The 25,832-nt window shown below is 50.6% G+C and overlaps 10 protein-coding genes across 10 annotated transcripts; 4 read left to right on the forward strand and 6 right to left on the reverse strand.

Moving 5' to 3' along the window:
• Positions 1-3,601: 3,601 nt before the first annotated feature.
• MAA_01199 (uncharacterized protein) lies at positions 3,602-5,263 on the reverse strand (the record flags this gene model as incomplete). Its single annotated transcript, XM_007819197.1, has 4 exons — positions 3,602-3,961; positions 4,015-4,176; positions 4,426-4,523; positions 4,570-5,263. The coding sequence occupies 4 exons, from the start codon at positions 5,261-5,263 to the stop codon at positions 3,602-3,604; spliced, it is 1,314 nt and encodes a 437-aa protein (XP_007817388.1).
• Positions 5,264-6,354: 1,091 nt separating this feature from the next.
• On the forward strand, positions 6,355-7,692 carry MAA_01200 (uncharacterized protein; the record flags this gene model as incomplete). Its single annotated transcript, XM_007819198.2, has 2 exons — positions 6,355-7,108; positions 7,190-7,692. The coding sequence occupies 2 exons, from the start codon at positions 6,355-6,357 to the stop codon at positions 7,690-7,692; spliced, it is 1,257 nt and encodes a 418-aa protein (XP_007817389.2).
• A 1,426-nt stretch (positions 7,693-9,118) lies between these two features.
• MAA_01201 (Ctr copper transporter) lies at positions 9,119-9,707 on the reverse strand (the record flags this gene model as incomplete). Its single annotated transcript, XM_007819199.1, has 2 exons — positions 9,119-9,592; positions 9,654-9,707. The coding sequence occupies 2 exons, from the start codon at positions 9,705-9,707 to the stop codon at positions 9,119-9,121; spliced, it is 528 nt and encodes a 175-aa protein (XP_007817390.1).
• Positions 9,708-10,464: 757 nt separating this feature from the next.
• MAA_01202 (ferric-chelate reductase) lies at positions 10,465-12,402 on the forward strand (the record flags this gene model as incomplete). The annotated part of the gene is made up of 1 exon (XM_007819200.1): positions 10,465-12,402. One exon carries the CDS (start codon positions 10,465-10,467, stop codon positions 12,400-12,402), a length of 1,938 nt encoding a protein of 645 aa, XP_007817391.1.
• A 990-nt stretch (positions 12,403-13,392) lies between these two features.
• On the forward strand, positions 13,393-14,003 carry MAA_01203 (tape measure protein; the record flags this gene model as incomplete). Its single annotated transcript, XM_007819201.1, has 2 exons — positions 13,393-13,611; positions 13,695-14,003. 2 exons carry the CDS (start codon positions 13,393-13,395, stop codon positions 14,001-14,003), a joined length of 528 nt encoding a protein of 175 aa, XP_007817392.1.
• Positions 14,004-14,446: 443 nt separating this feature from the next.
• Positions 14,447-16,060, reverse strand: MAA_01204 (metallophosphoesterase; the record flags this gene model as incomplete). The annotated part of the gene is made up of 1 exon (XM_007819202.1): positions 14,447-16,060. One exon carries the CDS (start codon positions 16,058-16,060, stop codon positions 14,447-14,449), a length of 1,614 nt encoding a protein of 537 aa, XP_007817393.1.
• Positions 16,061-16,577: 517 nt separating this feature from the next.
• MAA_01205 (fungal specific transcription factor domain-containing protein) lies at positions 16,578-18,788 on the reverse strand (the record flags this gene model as incomplete). Its single annotated transcript, XM_007819203.1, has 4 exons — positions 16,578-17,729; positions 17,783-18,253; positions 18,304-18,597; positions 18,651-18,788. The coding sequence occupies 4 exons, from the start codon at positions 18,786-18,788 to the stop codon at positions 16,578-16,580; spliced, it is 2,055 nt and encodes a 684-aa protein (XP_007817394.1).
• Positions 18,789-19,284: 496 nt separating this feature from the next.
• On the reverse strand, positions 19,285-20,593 carry MAA_01206 (salicylate hydroxylase; the record flags this gene model as incomplete). Its single annotated transcript, XM_007819204.1, has 2 exons — positions 19,285-20,535; positions 20,585-20,593. The coding sequence occupies 2 exons, from the start codon at positions 20,591-20,593 to the stop codon at positions 19,285-19,287; spliced, it is 1,260 nt and encodes a 419-aa protein (XP_007817395.1).
• A 500-nt stretch (positions 20,594-21,093) lies between these two features.
• Positions 21,094-23,192, forward strand: MAA_01207 (Zn(II)2Cys6 transcription factor; the record flags this gene model as incomplete). Its single annotated transcript, XM_007819205.1, has 4 exons — positions 21,094-21,143; positions 21,266-21,384; positions 21,452-22,088; positions 22,145-23,192. 4 exons carry the CDS (start codon positions 21,094-21,096, stop codon positions 23,190-23,192), a joined length of 1,854 nt encoding a protein of 617 aa, XP_007817396.1.
• Positions 23,193-24,038: 846 nt separating this feature from the next.
• Positions 24,039-24,916, reverse strand: MAA_01208 (BTB/POZ-like protein; the record flags this gene model as incomplete). The annotated part of the gene is made up of 3 exons (XM_007819206.1): positions 24,039-24,611; positions 24,685-24,811; positions 24,870-24,916. 3 exons carry the CDS (start codon positions 24,914-24,916, stop codon positions 24,039-24,041), a joined length of 747 nt encoding a protein of 248 aa, XP_007817397.1.
• Positions 24,917-25,832: the final 916 nt, after the last annotated feature.

Here is a 25,832-nt window from a genome sequence, read left to right on the forward strand (position 1 = left end):
TGTGCGGATAGATGGATGGAGTGTTCAGAGTTGAAAGATGAGAATGGCCGAGAAGGGCAGTTATACGCCCGAGACATGCTGAGAGAGAGGACTAGCTTTGAGGCAGAGGTTGCCATGTAGATGATGTGGTGGCTTTGGAGGCTGCCAAGATGAGGGCGTGATGTTCAGGTGGCGGCGGTACGCGGTGGTGTTGAATGGTCTGCTGAATGCAAGCAGGCTATCTGAAGTGCTTCAGAAGACACCGGTGGAAAAGCCACCAGAGTTGGAAATACATTTTCAACGGTCGATGCACTGTTTCCAGCTATCTAGACAGTGAAGGCGGCCGGTTTTGAGGTGGAAGAGTTGCCGCGTCGGAAACCTGGAGTTGGGAGAAGAGTTTTCCTCCTCTTTATGTATACGTGCCCACAAACAGGAAAAACAAATTACACGTATCCTAGCCACGCGAATTCCAGTCCTGAAACGCGGCGTGCATATTTATGTCTTAGGTGGTCGTCAGACGTGGACAAACCGCGCTGCACCCCGGGGCCGCCCGGTGGCCTGTCTTTGACACGTACAGTAGGAGATCCACTGTGAGGGAAACCTTTGCCGAAGAAGGACGTCTTTGTGTTGCCGGGTGGCGTCATGAAGATTGCGATACGGCCCATGAATGGGAGGGCATCCCATTGTTCTCGAGATGGTGTGGAGACTTCATACATACATACATGTTTGTTGCGGAAGCGACAGACCAATGGGCCGTGTTCCGTGTCAGCCTCTCTTGGATTGTTCCTCTCTGGGCGAATGCCTTGATAAGGCTGAAATGGCGACTCGGCTTATCTTGGAGAGCTGGCCAGCCTTGGTGTCATCACCAGCCATGCGGCGTCATGAGTGCTTGCGCAGCTGATTCTCTCCAACGACTAGGTGATATTTATCTGTTGGTATTCATTTGAGGAGATGTGATGAAGACCATCATGCTCATGACAAGAAAATGTCAGGCGCCCCTTTGATGTGCCTCCGCTTAGGTCGGAAGCGTCAAGTCATGGTCATTTGCAAGGAGGCGTAAGCTCCCTATGCGATCATCGTGACAAAATTTGTGGCAGGAAAAGAAGCTTGGGCCGTAGCCTATCTGCACATCTATCCGGCCCTCACAAAATCCTGCACTCACCATCCACGCCACTGAACTAGGTGGCTTCCTCTCACCGCAAGTGCTCTCGACATGCCGTAATCCAACGCCCTGGTGCCGTGATAATTTGATACCGTTGACCCTGTATACCAGGCGGGGTGGGTTGATTTTTGCATGCGCCACAATTCTAAACAATCGTTGGCCGTTGAGAACTGATACAATGGTGGTCGATGAGAGTGGCGTTGATTCCAGACCGTCTTTTGCTACCGTTTGTTAACTGCATAGCTGTTTGAAATGCTGCATCAAAGCTTCTACGGAGTACACCCCAGGTAGCTGTGTTTCAGGTTGACATAGAGTTTGGTTCCCGTCGGGAGCCATCTCTTGGAAAAGTTTGCCAACCATGTCAAAGGACAAAAGTGTAGGCGCCTCGTGTCACATGCCACAATAATCACAATGCAGTTCAACACCATCTCGCTCACACATTGAAACCTTTGTCAAGGTTTGGGCTGCCTTTCTTTCACGTCCATCTACAATAATACTTTCCCATTGAGGGTTTCATGACCAGAGTCGGCAAAGTCGAAATAAACACCAACGATGAGGCTACCTTTCGAGCATGTTCCAAGTTCCCAACCAAAGGGTACTACACACTACCACAGCTAAAAATCCAAGTTCTTCTACCAATAGTAGTATCATCTTGGTCCAACATTGCACCCGTTCTAGCCACTGGATAATTTCAAAATCCATATCCTGTAATCTTCCTTGACGCCACTCATCCACCGCTTCTCCACCTACAAGACCATCAACATAACATTCACCGGCGAGTAACCACTCGGAGCGGTGTGACTTGCCACAAAGAGCACGGAACCACTGGGGAGGACCGTAACGTAATCTCCTTCCATCAAGCCTGCTGGCCCTAGCCCAAGGTAGCCGCGTTTGATGATGAAAAGCCCTCTGCCAGTGCAGACCCTATTCATAGAGGCACGGAACTACCTACCATGTCCGCTCACGCATAGCCTATCAACACTTAGACTCCCATCCTCAAGATATAGCAGCTATATCCAGACGCAAGGCGCTGCGTCCGGTAGAACAAGCCCAAGTATTCCCAGGAATAGGTGCTGTGATCAGGCACGAGGCAAACCCTCGTCCGCCGGTCATATTTCCGTGAAGGTAATTCCACTTGTTAATCACACAACTAACGAATACAGCTAGCAGGTAAAAATAGGACTTTGCCTGTATTAATTTTTCGCGCGGCGACGAAGCTAGATTTCGCAGAAAAGACAGCTTCCGAAAGATGGGCACTTGAATCCGTCCCGGTCAACTACTAGCACTTCCTTGGGACCAAAAGGTGTGAATATTTGCTTCTACATATCTTGCCGCCGTGACGACACCAATAAGGCTGAACGTCGCGCGTGACTGGTTGAATCGGCGGAGTTGACCTATTATGAGAAGCTGCAAGATGAATCTTGAAAGAATTTTCTAGACGAGTCAGATATAAAAGAAGACATTAATTGGATTCATGACCCGGTAACTCGCAATAGCGCACGGGACCCTAACCCCGACCCTGGTCTTGTCTAACCCTCACGATAGTGAGCTCAGCACTATTCTCAATGAGAAGTTCCGCCAATATCTTGCCGACGGTCTTTAAAGTCTATGAATTCTTGTCCGAATATGATTGTCTTTCGAGTTTATGTTACCGCCTTGCATTAAATCTGCCGCACAATATCGACTCGGCGGACGTCCGCTTCCGCATGTAGATTACCCCTAAGCCAAATCATAAGCGGAGCTGCCAAGCTGCCAGTTCGGCCGACTCCATACGGGAAAAGCGGGGACCAAGCGGGTACTTGGCCGAACGCAACCGCATCTCAACACTAGACCGTATCACTTGAGCCGTCCTCAACAAAAATATATACATTGCCCTATTCAATCATTCATCACTCATCACTAATGAATCCGCCGTTTACCACCGCCGAAAAGATTCTGTTGCTCATCCGCCTCATCTTCTTGAGTATAGTGGCCCCCTCTCGCGGCCAAGCACAGCATCACGTCTAACGTCAGGCAGCACCATGGACTCTATTAATATACATCTTGTGCGCCGTTTCCACCTCGCTGCATAGGGATCTTCCACTGTGGCCCTTTATTCGCTGTGCTTGTCTCAAAGTCGTCTTGCAGACGTTTACAGGCCGCAAGACGACGTACCTGTCACCGCCTACAAGAAAGACCTACACCACCTGGGTTCGGCAAAAGTTGTCGAAATCTCACAGCGACGCATCTGCTCAGTTGCTACCTCACTCATGGGCTTTCAACCAGCCACTTGCTGGCAGGCCAACTAGATGGAGCACACATCATTCTGGCCATTCGCAGTGGAACTCGTGTACCAGCGGTTTGCAGTTGTAACACAGAGCGGTGAACTTGTAATGGCTTCACAGTTATAAGCTAACATCACTATCCTCGATATTATGTAGCAATTTGAAATCTGCAACCACTCGACCAAACAAATACAGACTACCCAGATATTGTACCGTTTCCGCTACCTCCACCGAACAAAAACTTGAAATCCTGGCCATGCGGAGCTTGGAAGGACACAAACACGACCATGACTGTTGTGTAAGCTGCGGTTGCTAAAAAAAGGTCGGTCCGGGACGCCATCGTCATGAATTTAACTGCGACTGCAAATAGCACAATGAGTCCTGATAACAGACCGAGGTCGGCAGCGAAGCTTCCTTGCTTGATCCTGAGGTAGTATAAGCCCCAGATGCCACCAATGACCAGGACCACCGCGAGTATAACGACTAGTATGGTCACAACATTGTCGATGACGTGCTCAGGCACACGCTCGATTTCCTGGTATGGAAAATTCTTGTCCTGAAGAGAAATCAGCCCACGCACTGGCGTGCTCAGTTTAACGGATGCCATACCTTGAAGACAAAGAGCCAATTCCAAGTTGCAACCCACTTCGTCAAAAGGTCGGCACCTGCTATTCTGCCGACCGCAACAAGGTCACTGGCAGGCTCTTTCCGAGGAACCTGGGTATGCGGGACGGTTTCTCCGTCCGTCTGTGCTCGTCGAGGCCTTTGGTCCTGAGCATATATTTTATGCATCGACGACCCCCCGAGGAATTGTTGAACTCCGGTTTTATCCTCCTCGTCCCCTCCCAGTACTAAACGTATAATCCAGGCCCAAAACTTCACCGTCACTCTCCGAATCTTTCCGAAGATGGTGGGCCGAATCCAAACAACAGACATTTGTTTCCATAGCCAGTCTATGGTCATTCGCATTGCTTTCTTTACCCAGATCCAAACCTTCCGAAAACTTGCGTGCTTGCGTACCGGAACTACCCCTGCAATCCAGTCGCTCACGACTGCTTTGGTTCGGTTTGCTGGAGGTTCAAGTTTTAACATTTCTCGATATCGCAAAACAGCTTCTTCTGTTCCGCGTTAGCTCGCGCGTTATGAGATTCCAGCCATACGTACGGTAGATCTTCAAGCACTCCTCTATTGCCAGTGCCAACTCCCATCTGGATTTTATCAATTCCAAGGTTTGGCGACCGCAGCCCACATCATTCTTCAAGTAAATGTTACTCTCTTCGGCTGGAATCACTACATTGTTCCTAAGGCTATGAAAGGTGGACCAGGGAGCAGGAGCGCCTGTACTTGGTGGCTCTGGCCATTTGCCTTTGGGCCCCGGGTGTATTTCCTCTCCGCCTATATGGCCAGTTTGACTCTCGTGTTGAACCTTTTCTGTAGGCATCAGTTCTTGTCGGTACAAATGCACGAGATCCAGTCTTCTTTTTGTCCAGTAACGCAAGGCTGCCTGCGGGAGGAGAGGGTTATGGGCAGGGGTTTCTCCGGTTTCTTGGTATGTACCGAAGACGGCAAAATCTTCCCAGGACCTTGCTGCTGTGCGGACTGGCTCGTTTCCCACGTCCTTGTCGTCGTGATCGAATTTTTCTTGCAGGTCTCCTAAAGCGGCAAGCCGTGCCTCCAGGTATAGAAGGTTTCTCAATGCGAGCTTGTCAAATCGGCGACATATGACTGTTGTCTTGGATGGGTCGCGCGATATGAAGTCCGATGTTGCGGGAAATCCGGGAAGCAGGTTCATCTTTTTAGACGAGCCAGTGGCCGACTCGGCTTTGCCCTTCTCTGGGTCCTTCTCGGAGACGACCATTGCAGCTATATTCTAAAAGTTGACCAATTTTGCGTCAGTATATTCCGTCAGCCCGTTGACTGCTGCCTTGTGTCCAGTAGACGTAAGGAGGGAATATATGGATAGGTCAACACTGGGCTGTAAGCGGCAGTCGTTGTGTTTGCACACACGGATCAAAATCATCGCAAGCCACAGAATTCGCCTAAGCGGATGAAACTTGCCGAAGGTCTTGGAAAGTTGCGGGACAAGTTGATTTATGCAGACAGTCGTCTCTCAGCTCGGCGTCTGATGCGCGAAGTTTAGCTCCACTCGCACGATATTGTAACTTTGCTGCCTCCCAGCTCGGCGTCTGACGCGCACATGCTGGTGCAGTTTGCACAACATCGTAACTTTGCTGCCTCTCAGCCTGGCGTCTGAATTCACTCGAGGTGGTCAGTCTAGGGCCGGCTGACAAGCATTGACCCGACCATGAGAACAAACATGATCTAGAAATGAAGTTTTCGGGGAAAGAAACAGCGATTCAATTGGCGGGCGACTTCGGTCCTGTCTTTTCAGCCAGCTCAGCCTCTGGCTGAACCGCAACTCCACGACCAAGACGAAAACGAGCAAATACCAAAACAGCGCACTCAATGTATAAGATTCACATGACACCATTCGCGTCTTTTTTTCTCTACCTTGATGATAAGGAATACTCAAGTCCTGCGGGAGACAAACAGGGGCTTTACCATTTGGTGTTCTGAACTACAACAGTGGCTCAGCCGTTTTCTCCGATTAACCCGACATTTTCACCCCTCTCTCGACATGGTTGCGGCATTTCACTTTTCAGGGCACAGCGAAGAGACGGAAAGATTCACGCGACCACGGCTTCGGTCAATTTTGGTATAGAGCTGGCTCTTGGAAACAGAGAGATGGTCCAGTACTGATGCAAAGTGCAGGCACCCGTTAATACTTCCCGTAAAAGTGATGCAAGTCAGAGCCATCGGCGTCCATGTCACTCACAAAAGTCAGATTCACGAGGAACAGGCTCAGCATCGGCAGACAAGAGCTTTGGCCTCGTACGCAATGCAGGGCTCTCATGTGACATCATTCTCAACGGAAAACCACATCTGGCAATGGCAGACAATCAGGCGAGCGCAAACATCATGAGCCTCGAGTTTGCGAGGCAAGAGCGGATAACGGTGGAGGAATCGGTCGCAGTACCCTTCATACTCGGCAACGGGTCTGTAGATTACTCGGTTGGCCGCGCGACAGCTGACTGTGCTCTTCCATTTGCTCCCCATTTCTCGGGGATTCGCGGATTCTATGTCTTCAGCACATCCTCTCAGCCACTCATACTTGGACGCGCATTCCTTCTTGAAACCGGCCTGACGAAATGTCCACAGAACCTCATCCGATGCACTACGATCAAGGGTGGTCTGTCGGCGCCGCCAACGTCTCCTTTAAGTCGTATCGAACGCTCCAGATGGCAAATAAAGGCAGTTGTAAAGCACGCAAGTGTGACTCATCAGACCTCTGTTGTGCCTGACAAAGGGTCGGATTTCGATATCATGTCTTTGGCATACGCTCAAAGGATTAATGCCGGCATGACGCCCTGCCAACGGGACCAAGACATTGTTCTCTTGGCCAACGGCCGTGTTGCAAGAGTCATGGGTTCTGCGAAGGTCTCCATCCATTTCATCGGCAAAGCAAGTCGCTTGGGCCCTATTCCAGTGCGTTTTGTCATAATCGAAAACCTTCCATTTCATATTGCCCTGGGCAATCCTTTCCTCGAGAAGTATCGAGTATTCGATCGTGTATCCGAGTTTCAGTGGACCCATACTACTGACGACAATGCGCTGCTATGCTCATGTCTTAGGTTCAGTGGCAGTAAGTCAATTACCGGAGAAAGGATAATGTCTACCCATTCGCCAGAGGCGATACAACGGAGCTCAGCTTACTGGTTGATAGAACAGCCCAAAGAACCCATTTCCGAAATACAGGATTTTACAGATCGTGCGGTCTCGAATCGGGAATATGGGTACAGTTGTGAAAACAGCCAGCAAAATCTATTTGCAAATAATCAGGAAACCCCGGCAGATGCTGAAATCCATCCGGGCAGAGCAAATACAAATAATCAGGAAACCCCAGCAGATGCTGAAATCCATCCGGGCAGAGCAAATACAAATAATCAGGAAACCCCAGCAGATGCTGAAATCCATCCGGGCAGAGCAAATACAAATAATCAGGAAACCCCAGCAGATGCTGAAATCCATCCGGGCAGAGCAAATACAAATAATCAAGAAACCCCAGCAGATACTGAAATTCCTACGGGCAGAGAAAATACAAATGTTCAAGCAAACCCAGCAGTTACGGGAGGCCGTACAAATACAGCAAACGCAAATAACCAAGAAGGGGAAAGGGGGTCGCGCTGGCGGAGATCCCTCATGCTATGGCGCAGGAGGGCCGGGTGAAGGTAACGGTGAAGGCAAGGGGACATACTGTTAAGGAAAGGGCAAGCGCCAGGTTGAAGGAGTAGAAACAGATGAACAGGAATGTTTGCTGGCTAACTTGAAAGAAAGGAAGCCTTTGCAACAAAGTCAATGGACGGCTGGAACGAAGAGGCAAATCTGATATCCAGAAAACTAAGGGACAAAATTATATTACTTTTTACTTCAACTTGAGTGTTAAACTTTTAATAGTTAGTTACTAGTATGCTACCTTTAACTAATATTCTTACAAAAGTTACTCTATACACCTAGTATTAATTTCTTATAACATTATATATGTGGGGTATAATTATATATATTAGTAAAATTTACAGGAAAGAAACGGCTGCTAAGGACGCGACGACTGTCGGACTGAAATAGTGACCACTTGACCCCGCAGGCAAAAGGGAACGTCAACTGCTCTATTAATTGACACTGCAATTGAGTGCTATTAGTGACCATGTATTTTCAGTTGACTTTTCTGGTTGACAACGACTGTAATTACCACCTGGGTATTCCCTTTAACAGCCGCGGCCCGACCTGTTCGAACACTACTCCGACGCACGCCACTCTCAGCTGAGATATGCAATGTGCGAGCAGATGATTTGGATTTGCTAGGTTTGGGTCCTAGGCAATGTCTAGTAGCTCCTTGCAGCTGGCCGTCCGGGTGAGGAGGTCATAACGGGCATTCTATATCGCTCATTGGAGCCAAACAAGTACGTCCTGTCTCGTTTCTTAAGGCCTCACCGCGACTATATTTCACCAAGTATTTGCTAGATATATCTCATCGCCAACCGATTCAACAAAATGCCCTTCAGAAGCTAGCTCATTGACCACACTTCGCGCGGCTGCATCTCTCTCCCAGGCTTCTTCAATCTATCCATCTCGCCGGGGCTTACAAGTCTTATTCTCTGACGATTTAATACTTGATGTCAAAAGGTCCTTTTAATATTCCTTCCCCAAAAAGAAGAGCGAGGTGTTTCAAGCAACTATTATTACTAGAGGTAAAAGAGCTTATGTATCACTTACTTATTATACCACTGATACGCGGAATAATCCGGCTTTGGACCAAAAAAAAATGCTAAAAAAAATGCGGCCAGTGTGACTCGAACACACGACCTTCAGATAGGCATCCGTAGGATTGAAGTAAGGCTTCAGTCTGACGATCTCCCAGCTAATCTATGGCCGCAGATACTCCGGAGCTATTTATTTTAATCTATATGGCTTGCAAAACTCTGCATGCAATGTGTATTTCATGGTCCCCACATCATCGCTTGCCGTCGCAAGCCTGGTGCAAAAACATGGCAACACAATTCACCTCTTTTGATGTGACACACTCGCATTAACGTTGAGCGAAAATCGCCATCAATTGCTATTACTATGCAGTAGCTACTAACCCCCAATCTTGCCTTCACCCGCAGCAGACGCTCGGCTCCTCTATGCCGCGAATCTGCTTGTCCTCCTTTCCGCCATCCACATCCATCTTCACCTCCAACCAGTCACACACAAACTTGCCCAGTCCCGCGCCGATAAAGATGCAGATAATCACATAGCCGTTGAAGTACATGGCGAGCAGCATGACAATGTAGGCGCTGCCAAAGGTCAAGGCGTGCAGGACCGACCTCGTCAGTTGCTGGAGGAACGTCGCGCGGAATGTAATGACGTGCGGGCCGAAACTGGTGCCGTCGACGTATCGGCGAGCTGATTCGCGCCGGAACTGGCGCATGAGGAAGGCGTCGTATTCTTTGCCGAGGCGGCGGAAGAACTCGACGAGCATGACGAGCAGGATGACGCCGATGCACGTGGCCGCGAACATGCCCTGCGTCGTGATGTGCCAGTTTGGCGTGAGGAAGCAGGCGTCTATGGTGTACCAGTTCCAGAGCATCTGGTTCGGCTTGTTAGCTTGACGGGACGACCTGGCGAGGGCTTGGTGAGGCTATTGGTACCGATATTTTGCACGACGAGCCGTCGTCGCCGCCGCCGTGGCTGCCGTGGTCCATGGTGATGGTGGTGGTGATGCTGATGCTGATGGAGGATTGAGTCGACGACGAGTAGTGCGCGCACAAACTGAACCTGTGGTTGATTTTTCAGAATCAAAAAATCTTCGACAGAGACGGTGCCGCAAATGTCTTGGTCGAAGGAGCCGTCGTCGGTTAATTAAAGGGCGGAGGCGAGTCGGTCAGGACCAGCCTTGTCGGATGACGACGAATATTCTCAACCACCTAGACGAGCAGAATGAAACCCGCGCTGCGCTTGTTTGTCATTCCGGACACAGTATAGCCAACCTGCCAAGTCCGTCGTCAATGCACTCACGGCCCCGGCAAGATTCGATATCGACGCTAAAACGCACCGGTCCTTGGATCCAAGATGGAACTGATTCGCTCTAGTCTTGACGATCCTCACGGCGCAGCTCCGCAAAACTTGCTCATTCCTGCTCAACCACGAATGCACGACAACCTTGATGATCTTTAACAAACCCGTTGCTCGGTCGTCGGCCTTGGGAATCAATTACCTTTTCGTCGCTCTCGATTGGACCCTGTATGAGTGAGTTTGATGCAATTTCTTCAAGGGGGAGGGGAGACCCAAAGAGACGGGAGATATCCCTGTCCGGGCCCGGCTAGGTTCAAGCTTATTTCGGAAAGAGTATAACTGTGTCTCTGCTCGGGCTTCCATTTCACTTCTCTTTCTTGTTCTCTCGTCGATTACAACCCTCCCCTGTGCCACCAGACGTCACGTCCGGTTATCAATCTGCACGCCATGGTGGAACCGCGACATATTCAGAATCACTCCGAGGCCAGTGACACCCAGGCCCATTGGGGGTATCCCGATCGCGTGGTCCCTTGCAAGAATGATGCCGGGTCGTGCGCCTATCTGGACGTCGTGTATCTTGCCCATGACCTGGGCATGCTGTACATGGGGATCCTGTGGGCGACGATATTTGGCGTCATCTTCCTCTGGGTGTTGCTGAGGAGAGCCAGCCGACCGGCCGTTCAAGGGACACTGCAAACTTCAAAATCGGACCAGGGCGCATTGAGCAAATTACGGAAAACGACGGCCGTGGCCTCGAGGCGATTCTTGCTACGCGACGCAAATCACTTTTTGTTTGGTCGCACCACGCGCTTCCAGGTGGCCGTGTTGGCTCTCCTGTCCGGATACCTCTTCATATGGAGCTTCCTGGGCATCACGTACAACACATGGGTCACGCCCGTCAAGAACATGCCCGGGGTGTACAACACGCGAACGAGTTTGGGCCCTTGGTCCGATCGAGTGGGAGTAATCGCCTACGCACTCACCCCGCTGTCCATCCTGCTCAGCAGCAGAGAATCGCTGCTCTCCGTCCTGACGGGCGTGCCGTACCAGAGTTTCAACTTTCTACACAGATGGCTAGGATACATCATTGTCATCCAGTCTCTTCTTCACACCATTGGATGGCTCATCATCCAGTTGAATCTGTACCAGCCCCAGCCCAAAGTGAGTCTGGAGTGGATCGTGCAGCCATACATCATCTGGGGCATCGTGGCCATGATTCTGCTTCTCATCATGTTCATCCTCTGCACGCCGTGGGGGATCCGAGCCACGGGATATGAATTCTTCCGCAAGGCGCACTACGTCTTGGCCATGGTATACATTGGCGCATGCTGGGCACACTGGAACAAGCTGGAGTGCTTCCTGGTCCCGGCCTTTATTCTATGGGGTGTTGACCGAGGCGCGAGATTTGTGAGGACCGGCCTGTTGCACTACCACCCTACTTCATCGGCGTACGCGGGATTCAAGCCAGCCCAAGCGTTGATTACGCGATTTCCCGACCCGGAACACGGTGAGATTGTAAGGCTGGACCTGGAGAACGAGCAGGATGCGTGGAAGATTGGCCAGCACTACTATTTGTGCTTTACCGAGTCAAGCATCTGGCAGTCTCACCCGTTTACGCCTCTGAATGCACCCGTCGTAGAGAAGGGCCTGGTGAAGCACTCGTACATTCTGAGAGCAAAATCCGGCGAAACGAAGAAACTGGCCGAGCTGGCCGCAAAGAAGCTCGCCACCAGCCAGCACGAGACCGTTGCCACCCCTGTCCTTCTCACGGGCGGCTACGGGGAAGACCTCCTCGAGAAGATTGACCGAGATACAAACATCATCTGCGTCGCTGGCGGCACAGGCATCGCCTTTGTCCTCCCCGTCCTGCTGCATCTAGCGCGTGCCAGATCGCCATCGGACCGCAAAATCGAGCTCATCTGGGCGATGCGGCACTCCCGCAACGCAGATTGGGTCAAGGACGAAATGGCTGTTTTGCGCAACGCCCAGAAGGAGTTGAAGCTGACAATCTCGCTCTTTGCCACAAGAGACGCTGCTGGCAGCGGCAAAGAGAGCCACCAACCGGAAGATGCGGACATTGTCTCGTCCTCGTCAGACGACATTTGCCCGTGCGACGAGAAAACAACTTGTCCGCCGGGGATTTCTGTGGACAAAATCGGCGACGGGGCGGATGATGAGAGTCGACATCCGGATTTGAGCAGGATGGTTGGTGCGTTTGTGGAGGGCACCGTCGCAGGCAGGACAGTCGTCTTTGCGAGCGGACCCGGAGGCATCATTACAGATCTGAGAAGCATAGTTGCCGGCTTGAATGTTCCCGGGAAGGTATGGAGGCGGGACGACAGGTTTGATGTCGAGTTGGTTTGCGACGACAGATTAGAATGGTAGCTTTCTTAATATCCGAGTGTTTAATGCCCTGAGCTGGCAATGCTGTCTGTCATCTCGACTTGCGAATTCATAGCTGGAGCTGAGGAGTCATCTGATCAGAAAACTCGAAAGGGTTACATTGGTTAATACTCACAATTACATGTCCAATTATGCGACTGGCTCTGGCTATAAGTACCTGCAAGAACGCAGTTCATCCTCACAACAAGTCAACAAATTGCCGGTAAACCGACCGCGTCGCTAATCTGGCAACAAGCTTGCGCAAGTCTATTAGCAAGACTACAAGTATGAAACATTGTTCAAAGCATAGACAAGCAGCATGTACCACCCATCCGCCAAAGTCATCTGCGAAAGAAGGAACGAGTCTCGACTCAACGCCATCTTTTCGGGTAACATTGACCCCTCCGATTAGATCCCCATCTGAATCTCACCAATCGGTGGCGCTGCCGCTTCTGACAAGTGCGAAATCGACCGCGCCGAGTTGAACCCGTTGACATGCTCAGTCTTCAGCTCGGCCGGGTGTTGTCTCTTCAAGTCAACTAGCCATTGCGCATGAAGAGTTCCCCCAGGCTGTCCAAGACGATAAGAACCCGCTGAGTTTCTTGTTTTGTATTAGTTGCACGCCTCATAACATAGTCTCCGTGACATAGTAGCGGATGGCTTGTCGGATCGGACCAATACAGACCTCACGCCTCCATCCTGGATCGGCCCGCAGCAACTCTATTCTTACCAGCCAGCGCACAGCACCAACTACATGACGCGACGAACTCGATATTCCCGTTCTAGAACGGCCATGGCCATACAACAAGACGAAAACAAAACCCACCTGGATGCTGTTAAATGCCTCAGCATATTCGAGCACATAAGAAGACCCCGTTGTCATGTTCCCATGGACGCCCATGTCCGTTCATAACAGCCATACCCCGGTGAAAAACCATACCTTAAGAATCGTAAACACAATAGCACCATCTGCAATACACCGCACCTTCCATCATGAAATTCTCCGCTGCTCTCGTCGTCGCCGCCATGGGCGCCGCCCCCGCCGCCGCGCTTCCCACCGACATCACCGGCGACACCGACCTCCCCCCCAGAACGTTCAGCAACCTGTCGGGGCTCCAGTCCAAGTACGCCCGGGGCATCATGGCCCAGGCTAAGAGGGAGCACCTCGGCTCCCAGGGGTGCCGGGCGGGCATCGCCACCGCCCTCGTCGAGGTGAGCCGTCTGGTCCTCCCGCGGCAGGCGAGCCGTCTCCGCGCCGACTTGTGCTAACATTGAGCCTCTCTCTGCCCGTCTAGTCGACGCTCATCATGCACGCAAACATCGCCGTGCCCGCCTCCTTGGCCTACGACTTCGACCGCCTCGGCAAGGACGCCGACTCCATCGGGCTCTTCCAGCAGCGGGCCTCCATCTACACCAACATCAAGTGCAGCATGGACGTTGCCTGCTCGGCGCACCAGTTCTTCAAGGAGATGAAAACGGTCCCTCAATGGAAGTACATGAATGTCGGCAATCTGTGCCAGGAGGTGCAGCACTCTGAGAATCCAGAGCGCTACCATGACTTTATTGACCAGGCGACGGAGATTTGCCAAGCCGCCGGATTCTAAATGACTGTGCGTATGAGCACCAGAAGTTTCTGGTTGTGCCTTGAGGAGTCAAGTCCAGAGTGTCAATGTCTCTTTCTTGTGGTTGTTTGGCCTTGAAGGTGCCGTCTCTTTATGAGAGGAACATCATCATGACTTCTGGAGATTTGTGTTTCCTCTGTCCGGGGCCGACTGGGTATTTGCATGCACATTTGATTGGTACATAGTGCGTAAAAGTTCTTGCTTAATCGACAGTCGTGTTTGCATCTACATCTATCCCCTGGGGTCGCGTCTGGAAGAAACTGCCAGGACACATGTGCCTTACAGTGACAAGTAGCCAACCAGGGGAGGGCTGTATGCGTTCCAGTTACTAATGTGACAAAGTAGAAACAAACTGAGCTGACTATACCTGCCCCAGTAATACCCAGAGCATGCGACGGCGCCGATATTGCTATCCCGCCCTGCCGTCAAGAGTTCCAATTTGCAACCTTTGTCGGTCGAGTTGGCTCGCGAGTCGCAGAACCAGCAGCACCACTGTGATGAGCACCCCCACCCCCATTGCCATTGCCATTGCCATTTCCGTGACAGGGACCACAAGAACGGTCCTTGAATAACGTAGCTGTATCCAGCGCAGAGTTGTTATTACTAGCGATAAACTCGTGCGTCAAGTGCGAGCAGTTATGAAAGGTCAATCGACTCCATCCGTAGGTAGCATTGGCGGTATCTAGCCCAAATCGGCTATACTTTTGTTTCGGCTCATCAAACGAATCGAGACCATCGTAATGACCACCAGCCCCGTTGGTAATGTACCACGGAGCCTTGGGGTTATTCAGCTCGTTGGGGTCAATAGTGCCATTAGCCAGGGGCGCAAGCCGCTCATACACGTGCGCGTGCCCCGTGAGGACCAAGTCGACGTTGTACTGGATGAACAGAGGCTCAAACACGTCCTTGCAAGACCAGCAGATTGTGCCCGTGACGTTCTTCTTGCTCAGGTACCATGGGCGGTGGCCGGCGACAACCACCCAGGGTGTCTTCTTGCGGTCGACGGATGCGAGATCAGCCTCGAGCCAGGTAGCCTGTGCGTTCATTGTCGCGTTGACCGGGCTTGCGCCCTCCTTTTCAGTGCCGCCAATCTCATCGGGACCGGTGAAGCCGTGGCCGAGATCCGTCTCGGTGTCGAGCTGGATAAAGTGCACCATGCCGTTGTCCCAGCTGTACCAGAAGTTTCCCGTGCCTCCGGATACATCGCTGGGCATTCGAAAATGGTTCTTGAAGCCGGTGAAGTTGGTTTGCCCGGGCGAACAGATGCTAACGTCGTACGTGATGTTCTTGGCCTTGTCAGTAGTGCCGCCGTTGTCGCAGTTGGCTTCGTGATTGCCGGGCCCGACCATGTACGGTTTTGTCTCGGTAACAGCGGCCATTTCGTCGTAAAAGTCGTTGAGGATAGCTTCGTATACCGTGTGGCCGTCCTGGATGGTTGTGTTGGGCAGCACTCCCTGGATCTCCAGTTTCAGCCAGTAGTCGGCGTAGGCAATGTCACCGGGGTGCCAGATGAAGTCATAACTCGACTTTGTGGAGGCCAGGGAATCAATCGTGTTCTTCTCGCCAGGCTTCAGGATGTTGTTCTGGGAAACCGAGCTGCCCGCCGACGTGGTGAGTCCCAGGCGACCCATTGTCCCAAGATCGACGACGACAGCGACGGCAAAGGCATCGGAGTCGCCTGCAGCGCGGGCAGTCCTAAAGGTGTACGGCTCGACATGATTGCCTTGGGGCAACGGTGACGGCAGATAGTAATAGGTCGTGTCCGGCTTCAATCCACTAATCACAACATGGTTGTTGTAAGTGGTTGATGTAGGATACGTCAAAGAAACATTGGACGACGCCGTGTGTTCGAGTTTACCCTTTGACAAGCCCCATTTCACCGAGGGTGCTTTGACATGCTCAAAAGTGTTCCAACTAACAGTCATTCCATCTGCGCCATGATATGCGAGGCGAATCTGACCAGCAGCATCAGGGCCACGAGGGCTCAGCAGAGCAATCGCTCCCCGCAAGGAAGCAGCCAATACAAAGCCGGACTTCATAATGAGCGTGATTCCTAATACCGAAATTAGGATTGGTCACCAGAGCACCGTTGATGGGCGATCCTGCGTCTTTATGTAACGCGACCGTTTATTCCCGCAATTGCTCTCCGCCTTGCTCAGTTCGGCAGCAGCGTTATAACCTTCTAATCCCGTCGCAAACTTTCCTGCAGCACTGATATCATGAATCGGTCGCTGATTTGATGTTAGCTCGATTTGGTTCTCCTACACGTGTGCGCAACCTCGTTCTCTTATTTGGTCGTTCCCAAAATTGGAACCTTCCCCCTGTAAGCAGCGTGCCGAATTCCCGAGTCGTGCGGAGAGGCTTGGTGATTGATGGGGGCCATGAAGATTTGGAGCAGAAGAGACTGACTGACACGTTGCCCAATGAACATTGTGCCCAATCCCCCCCCCGTATGAAAGATTTCGGTGTTAAATTAGGCTTTGTGTGTCCAGATAGTAAGCCCGTAAATTGACCTTGCTGCAAGCCACCAAACCTACCAGACGCGTTTGGAACAATTTAAACTAATCCATGGCCACGAGCACTCGGGCCGTCGCTCATCTGTACAAATTCCTCGCTCATAAACGAATTCAGCCCATCCCCGAAAGGCTGCAAATCGGTCCATAGTGCGTTCCAGTCTATCGGCTTCCCGGCCTTTTGAGCCTCCATCTCTGACAGCGCCTGTCCAAGTTGCACAATATATGCAGGCGTTTCCAAGCTACCGCCTCGTTGAGCCACCGCTATCTTTCGGGCTTCCCAAGCTTTGAGCGTGAACTGCGCCTGCATAAGTTGCTGTCTTTGGCTCATGTCAAATAACTCGGGGTAATGCCCATGGAGCCTTTCCACAGCGCGCCAGCCACGGTCAGAGAGGGATCCCACGGGGCGCCGGTACAGCTGGCTGGTCAAGGAAGCGAGCATATCGGGGTAGAATTGCAGCCTCATATACCATTCGAACCCCACAGCTGCCATTTTATCATGCGCATTGCATTGGTACTCCATGCTCAGGATAATCATCTTAAACAGGTTGTCTTTCCAGTTGAAGATCTCGATTCCCCATTCTTCTTGCTCCTTTATTGGGCTGAGAACATCGTCGAGTTTCTCCAGAATGGTTGTCTTCAAAATGGTAGCCGCCACGTGGACTTTTCCAGCCCCGTCGCCGATATACTTTGCCGTGTAGCTCTCTAGCGCTCGCCTTAGTTCCTCGGATTGTTCCCGAAACTTTCCAAACACAGCTCGGTCGGTATTTTCATCGTTTGTCAAGCTCATCCCCAGTAAGATTGCTTCGTTGGTAGGCGTGTCTATATGGTTGTCACAGTCAATCTTGTACGCGTAAATCAATCGCGCAACGAGGACATATGCCATTTCAGTCGGTCCCTCGCGAGATACTATTGGAGAGTCGCTACTGGGGCTCATGTCAGCGTCGTTTATATTCAAGGGCGGCTTTGTATCCCATTGCATGGGGAGCATAGCGGCACTGAGTCCAGACAAGAGAGCATTCTTAGCATCCTGGATAATGATCTGACACCAAATTCTGCGACGCATTTCGGTTTCGAATGTACCTAGTCCAAGGCATTCTCCGTCGCGGTGATAGCCCATGGAGTACGCCATCCTTACTACGATGCCGCTGGTGACCCAGGAAGCGTGTCTGTGAATTCTGTCCTCGAGGGTCAACTGGTTTGAGCGTTAGAGGTTGTATGCAAGTTATTTTAACGTCTGATACTAACCAAATACAGTATCAATGTTTGAAGGGTGATCATTGTGTAATTCTCCCTATGATTATACTTCATCAGTGCCCTTTTGGTACTGCCACCATAGTGTTTCAGCATGGTATCGCGGCTGTGTCCTAGGAAGTCAAAACACTCTTTCTCTGACATGGATATCACAGCCATCGCATATATCGAATAGAGAAGCGCTTGGTACTCAATAGGGACCAAGTGCATCCCCACCGCCGCTCTCATTACATACGGTTCCAGAGTTGGAACATGGACAATTTTTGTCAGGGGATTAACTCTCTCGAGGAAATGCTCCCAGAGATTCATGGTTTCAACAGGGCCGGGCTGAGTGTCTGGTGTGTCAGATGCTGAGGTTTCAAACTCGGTGATTGGGAGTGTCTTGTATGGTGACTCATATGTGCTCTCTATGGGCCCATCATCCGCAGAGTCATCCGACTTGATGCTATTCTGAATTGCAACCAACTATTCCACCGTTAGAAGATTGCAAGTTAAGGACAATGGGTCATCCTTACCTCCTCGTGCATTACAACAGTGCCGAAACTATCAGTGAATCTGACACTGCCATCATTTCTTGTTGTGATGTATGATGCGTTCAGTTCCTGCGCCGACGAGCTGGGTTCAAAAGAGGCGCCGGGCGGATCGTCTGGCACATGGTTGCTCGAACTAGGTGTCTGCAGTCTGTCGACGACTGGCGCATATCCCTTGAGCAAGGCTTCACATCGCTCCACTCGCTCGAGAAGATCCTGCTTCGTCGCGCGTCTCTTCCGCGCCGGCGCCGGCGTACTAGGTGTGCAGAGAACCTCCGCCTAGGCGAAGCATCAGTCAGACGCATGCGGTTTCCCGGCGAACCCAGACGTACCTTGACGCAGTTGGAACATGGGCTGCAACGATCGCATTTTACCTTGCGCTTTTGACACTGAGCGCAGGATAGTACCCGAGGCTGTTTCAAGACTTGGATCAAATTGCCCAATCCATCTGCCGATGCCTGCGTGTCCATTGATGCCGAGCTTCGTGCCAGTTGAATAGGCTTCACGGCTTTCGCCGGTGTGGTGATTCGAGGAATGTCAATCAGACGATTTATCGCAATAAGCTCATGAGAGCTCGTTCTTGTGGCTATACATGGATGCACATTTCGTTTCAACTTCCAAGAGGTGTAAGCTGTGATGATTACCAACCTGAGGTTGCGAATTTGCGAAAGTTCAATTCGCCCACACAGTGTAAATTTCACAGTGTAGTCGAAGAAATGTATTATGTGGCGATGAATGTTTCACACCTTGGCCAATGTTCAATGTTCCACCTTTGCAAACGCCGCTCACCATATCATTAAAGGGGGTGTTTTTCCAACACGAATATTCTATTCCAATAAGGGCAAAAAAAAAAAGTTTTGGGCATTCATACCCGTTCGCGTCTTAGGTTCCCAGACGTCTCTTTTCCAGCCATATTTCTCTGGGCGACTCTACAAACTCCAACCCGCGACCAATTCGGCACCCTCCTCAGATCTCGGCTTCATCCACGTCGTAGAGCAATTGTCTCTCCGTATTGGCCAAAGAATTGTACCCGACCAATCTGGAAACCCAGAAATAGGCCCAAATAGCGGTTTCTTTCAACCACAGCCCCCATTCGCTCGACCTTCTCCGCACCTCTGAGTTTTTTGTCGCCTGCATCGTAATTTCGTTGACTCGAGGACGCCGAATCCTGTCAAATGCTGCGAATGCATCTTCGAGAGATCTGTCAGGGTCCTCTAGCAGCCTTGCGATCATGAATACATCTTCTGCGGCCATGGAGACACCCTGACCAGCATGAGGGGCCATGGCATGAGCAGCGTCTCCCAAAAGAAGACACCGACCTTTGTACCATTTCCCTCCCGAGGCTAGCTTGTATACAGGATAGAATCTCACGACCGAGGTCTCTTGTACCATTGCTCTCATAATGTTTCCCCACTCTCCTTTGGCGTCGCTTATCAGGTCCAACAGGTCATTCTTGAAGCCGGCGATTTCTTCTTCACGCTTAACTTCCCACCCGTCTCTTGTGTCTCCCATTTTGGGCAGAGGAACCTCTTTGGAGAACGCCCAGAGCGCTTCGTCGTCCTTTGCAGAGCAAGACATGGTGAGAAAGACGCCTTGCGTTGTGAATGTAGCGTTGATGCCCTTGAGCTCGTCTGCCGAGCCTTCCGGCAGTGCAGATATCGGAAGCAGCGCAAACAAACCGGAAAATCCAGTGTATTCGATGGCATGTTTGGGATCGACGTATAGTTTTCGAACAGCGGAGTGGATTCCATCGCATCCGAGTAGGAGGTCGCCCGTGTCTGTGGTTCCATCTGAGAACGTGACCTTGACCTCGTTCTCGCTCTCTTCAATCTCAATAATCTTTTTCCCATAGTGTATTGGGATCTTAGCCTTTTCGGCAGCTTTGAGCAGGACTTGAAGAAGATCAATGCGCTTGATACGGAGGTAGCCAATTCCCCCGTTCTGCTCACGAACTCTGCCGACAATGTCCTGCGTGGTGATGATATCACCTCTTAGAGATCGTAGATTCACCATTGAATGACTGCTACCGCGTGATAAGAGATCATCGTATACACCGAGTCTGTGGAATAAGCGGAGGCCGTTGGGTAATAGCCCGACAGCTCCCCCGAGAGTGGTGGGTTCAGGACGTAATTCGTACACGGTCGAGGTGACATCTGTGATTTGTTGCAATCGTAAAGCAGCGGATAGACCAGCTGGTCCACCTCCAATTATAATTGCCTAGCCCTTGTCAGTTTTTGGTACACAGATGGGGAGAGAACACGCATACTTTTCTCATTTTGCCTTGTAGTCAGCAGGGTGTTTTGCTGTTCTTTAGAATATTTGCTGGTGATAAGAACCGTTTTGATTGAGGGTCAATCATCTTTAAATACTCTCTCTTGTGTCGTCATTCGGGAAAGACCGTCAGCCACGGTCACCCATCGTGGTCAATCACTGAAGCTTAACACCACGACCGTATTTCCCCGCGGCAGATATTTCTCAATGCAGTTAGCCGTCCGCGGTGAAGTGAAGAAGCCAATCAAACGGCGCTAACGGTATAAGGCATGCCTCGCCGCGGTATCTCTCCGCGGCCCTCTCCCGCCAACCTTGCTCACGCATCTTCCACTAGCAACCACCAAGCCGCATCACCATTAGACGAAGTCGGGCATCAAAGACGCGAAATGATGCATCGGTGGGGCCGGTCGCCTCTTTCATGTCGGCCGTGTCGGGCCAAGAAGCGCCGTTGCGACAGGCAGCGACCATGCTCAAGCTGTACGCTACGAAACATCGATTGCCAGTATGCTTGCGATGACCAAGATCGCCCAACACTGGGACAGCAGCCACAAGAGGTATGCTCTCGTGTCGCTTATGCCCACTCTGCAACAAATCATACAGACGTCAAGTATGGCAATTTATCCACCAATCCGCCTGAGAGGGCCATGGACATCCGTTAACCTGCTGGTTTTATTAGGCATTCTGATGATGTTTTGCGCCGCCTGCAGAGGCTGGAGCAGGCAGTTTTCAACCAGCCTCGTCAGTCACTAGAGCCGCCACAAGTGGATAAATCAATTCCAAGAGTCCCGTCAATAAGTGAGATGGTGATTCTCCTATTATTATTATTTTTTGACTGAACAACAAGTCTAATTCAATATTTTAGGATTCACCGCATTCGGAATCCATCTGATGATCCCAAAGCCAGACGAAGCCGAGGAACAAAGGGTCTACATGGAAAATTTAGCCAACAAGCTACCTCCACAAGCTCAAGCAAGGCTCCTGCTTGAACACTTTGCGAAAACCTCCCACCCGAATAGTTGTATTCTACATATCCCATCATGCCGTACCTTGCTGGAGCAAACTTATGAGAGCATATGCACGGGAGGAATGCCTCCAGTCGAAAATTTGCTGCTGCTGTTCGGCATTTTTGCAGCGGCTGCATTTCATTGGTCCTCAGAACTTCTTCAGAGCCTCCACGCGACACGTGCGGAAGCAAAGGCTGCCCTTTTCGAATATCTTCGGGTAGGCGTGTCTATTATTGACAACACCGTGCGACCAATCATTCCATCCACCAACGCCCTGGCAGCCATGTGCAACCTACATAATGTGATTACGCATGCTCGAGGACTATCAGACAACGATGTGGCGTTGCGCATGAAGTGTTACGGCATGGCTCGCACCTTGCAAATCGATCGTCTTGATACGGCAAAGAGTCGAGAAGAACGCAGACAAAAGGGGTGCAACATGATTGAGGTGGAAGTCCAGAGAAGGATTTGGTGGAGTTTAGTGGGCAGCGATTGGTACATCACATTTAATTCTTTACTGAGAAAGAGACTAACATTGAATCCTCTCTCAGGCTGAACTCGTTTTCAGGCGGGCCAAACGACGGCGCGTACTTTCTCCAACCCAAACACATGAACGTCCGGCTTCCGGCAAACGTGGATGACAAGGATGTTACGGCGGACATGGTGGAGAAGGATATTCCCCTTACCAAACCTTCGGGTATGAGCGGATTTATTCACCGTGTCAAGATATCTCAAATTTGCCGAGAAGTTGTTGACGCTCTGCCGTCACAATTTCATGACGCTGACGAAAGAAGCTACAACACGATTTTACAAATGGACAAGAAATTTCGTACCTTTCTAGAGGAGCTCCCAGTTTACTTTCGGTTGGACCCCGAAAGTATAGAACGGTCCAAGGATATTTGCAGAGAGCGTCCAATCATTGCACTGCAGCGAGTTGGCGTCAACTTCAGCATACGCATACGACTATGCCGTCTTCATAGACCGTACCATCTGGAAGGCCTAACAAATTCAACATATGCATATTCCCACAAAGCTTGCATCCAGGAAGCGCAAAAGGTGCTTGATCTGCGTCGTGCGATGGACGAATGTGGCTCCCCGCTGGGGATGAATCCGGCTCGTTCCTGGATTGTAATGCAGCACGTTTCCATCGCGGCGCTTATTCTCGCCACAGATGTGTCTTTCAACCCGCTAGCACGAGATGCAGAGCAGAGGAAAGCCAAAGTACTTGCTACGTGTGAGCTTCTGGAAAAGTCGATGGAAGATTCCGAATCCATCATGGAGGGTGTTCAGCGCAATGTGCAAGTTCTCGTATCGACGCTGCAGAAACAACGGTCTCAGAGCGCAAGTCGACATGAACCTTCTGCATCTTTGTACACAGCGTCCGGTATGGAGCAATTGAGGGACGCCGCCATGGCGGATGCTGATGATGATACGGTGGCGAATTTTGTAGGCAGCACGGATAGGAACAATGGCTTTCTGGATGATTTGAACGAGGATCAGACGGATTGGGATCAGCTCTGGAAGGACTTTATTGCGATAGCGCCGGAGTTGGACGTGGCGCATTGGGACCTTTTGTTTGAAGATGTGCAGCCGGCATAGTGAGCCAGCCGCTGGGGGTTTATCAACAAGTTTTGGAAGTATCGCGAGACTGTTGGGTCAAACAGGCTAAAATTGAATATTTGCAGGGCTTTTATTGAAGGTTGGAGGGGTTCGGGAGGTCCGAGAGTCGTCAACTGGTAATATTTGCTTTTTCTAGGGTTCTAGGTTAGGGCTAGGATGAGGGTCATCGCAGGGCTCCTCAGGTGCTTGGTCAGGGGGCCAATTTCCCGGGTTTTTGAGGTCTCTAATCTTAGACTTTCCGATATCTGGAATGTCATCAATTAGAACCTTGTATGTGTAACTTTCCACTGTCCTAAATTGCTGTTGATAACTCAACAGAGACACGCACGGAAGCATCATGTTGCATGCTGTGTTTACGTTTATGTAAATAAAGTTGAACTCGTTCTCTCTATGTGTCCTCTTCCGTCCCTTGAAATAAGGCGATATTGTCACACGGCAAAGGGACCAGAACAAAGGCATCGGCCACAAAGGTTACACAATAGCTGAGGGAGGTGTCACAGATATATGGACCTCTTAGCAACCATATCGAGCGCAAACCCAGTATGCCTTTGAAGATGTTACACGGAAATGGCCCAATGTCAAAGGTTACACAAGGGCTACGGTCACGAGACTAGGGCAAAGTCCCTCACCGACTTCTTGTATTTAAAGACCGCTTTGGTCAATGAGGCCTTGAGGAAAACCAAGGACCTTTGATACCAAAGACTGTTATTAGATGAATTGAGCTATTGCTCCAAGCCCTCATTCCGAGCCCTTGTCACAGAGGACAAGACCTTGAACCTTGCCAAGGTAGCCAAAATCAGGACCATTTACTTCTCTCTGGAAACATCATGATGCGTTTACCCGGACGCGAGGACAGTAGTGCCCGCAAACGTCGCATTTAGGTATATCGAGTGCTCTCCGAATTCGCTTCGTGCGGCCTTCGCTACATGAGCATTCATCTAGAAGCGTGCTGTCCAGAAATGAGTCCAAAAGCTCCTCAGTAAACTGGGGCACACTTCCAATTACTTCACGCAAAACCTCCTTGACGGTAGCGTCAAATTCTTGCCATGCTATCCAGCGCCGAAACTCCCAAACTACAGCTTCTCGGAGCTTATCGCTTGCCGTGCTAGCCAGGGAGTATATTTCGGGTACTGATCGCAGGAACTTGCAGACATCCGTCTCTTGCTCAAGCGCCTTGTTGAACTCGGACGCAGCCAACGTTTGAAGCCCGACAATCATGTATTTGTCTGCAAGCTCAAACATTCTTGCATGAAATACAATGGGGTAACTAGCGCCGGATGGTTCAACCGAGTCTGGTTGCGTCGTTGGTGAATACTGGCGCGTGTACATGTAGTCGACCATGGACCGAACTGTGTCGATGGAAGCGTCTTTGATCTCGTAAATCCCTTTTTCTCGCTCCTGATTTTCTTGTGAGGAGAGGAACAACAAGTGGAATGACAAGTTTACCACAACTTGACTTGACTTGACTAACCTTGAATGGGCCATTGCATGCCTTGTCGAAAACGGGAGATTGGGGGCACACGATTATCTTGTGGACGGGTATCTTCTCGTCTTCACAGACGAGGAGGAGATCTGAGTACTTTCCCTCTTGGCGAGCCCTAGAGACCGACGGCTTTAGCAAAGAGTCGATTTCTCCAGGCCGATGAACCAACCTACTTGGAAATTGCTCGCAAAGTCTCGTTAATCGGAGCCTCTTTAGCCATATTTACTCCGTGCACTCGCAGGCTATGAAAGAGGGTGAATTTCGCTCAAGGTTGTAAATGTCGTCTTTGGGGGAGGATTACAGGACAGCCGGCGGCTATTGTGGGATTATATTGTTATATATGTACCAGACCTCACATACTCCATTTGTAGGGTGTGAGTCAGATCGCGGGCGCTATTTTAGGGAAAAGTCAATTTCCAAAGATGCAATTAGCACTAGCCAATAGTGGGGATTAGAACATCAATTGATGTCAAATACCCGGCCTCTTTCCAAGTGGTGAATTGCTCGGCAGGCTTGCTCTTTTGGCTCGGTGCGCTTATCACTTTACTAAAATATATACCAGTATATTCATTAATTATGAAATATATTCAAGTATTATTACTTATTATAAAATATATACTAGTATATTATAATATTATTTCTAATAACCGAGTGCTAGATTTTTCGGCTATCGTAGCTGTCGTGCGGCTTAAGGGCACATGGCTACAATCTCGCTTGGGTTGGCCGAGTAATGCTAGATAACGTGACTGCCTACAACCCTCACCCGGCTAGCGCATGCGAGAGTACAGCCCCTTTATAAAGAGCCGCACAGACAGCTACGAAAGTTGGAAATTGATCTTCAGTCCCTTCTCAACCTTTATTTACTTAAACCAAACCAGACTAGACTTTCATGTGTGGTGGCACTGGGGCCAGTTGGTGGGACCCCTCAGCGCCTTCCCCCCCGCATCTCCCCCGGACCTTCTCCCGTCGAAACGCCGCCCGCATGTGGCCAATAAGAAGTGCCGACGAGACTCTAAAATATTACCGCACTACGTCCGATAACTCCCACTACTACTACCCTGGCGGTTCCACTCGACCGGACTCTTTCATTGCTGCTTCTAGTTGTGTCTAGAATTTTACTCGGTAAAAATAAAACC

Source organism: Metarhizium robertsii, assembly GCF_000187425.2.
Source record: "Metarhizium robertsii ARSEF 23 chromosome Unknown MAA_Scf_8, whole genome shotgun sequence".
Classification (NCBI taxonomy): Eukaryota; Fungi; Ascomycota; class Sordariomycetes; order Hypocreales; family Clavicipitaceae; genus Metarhizium; species Metarhizium robertsii.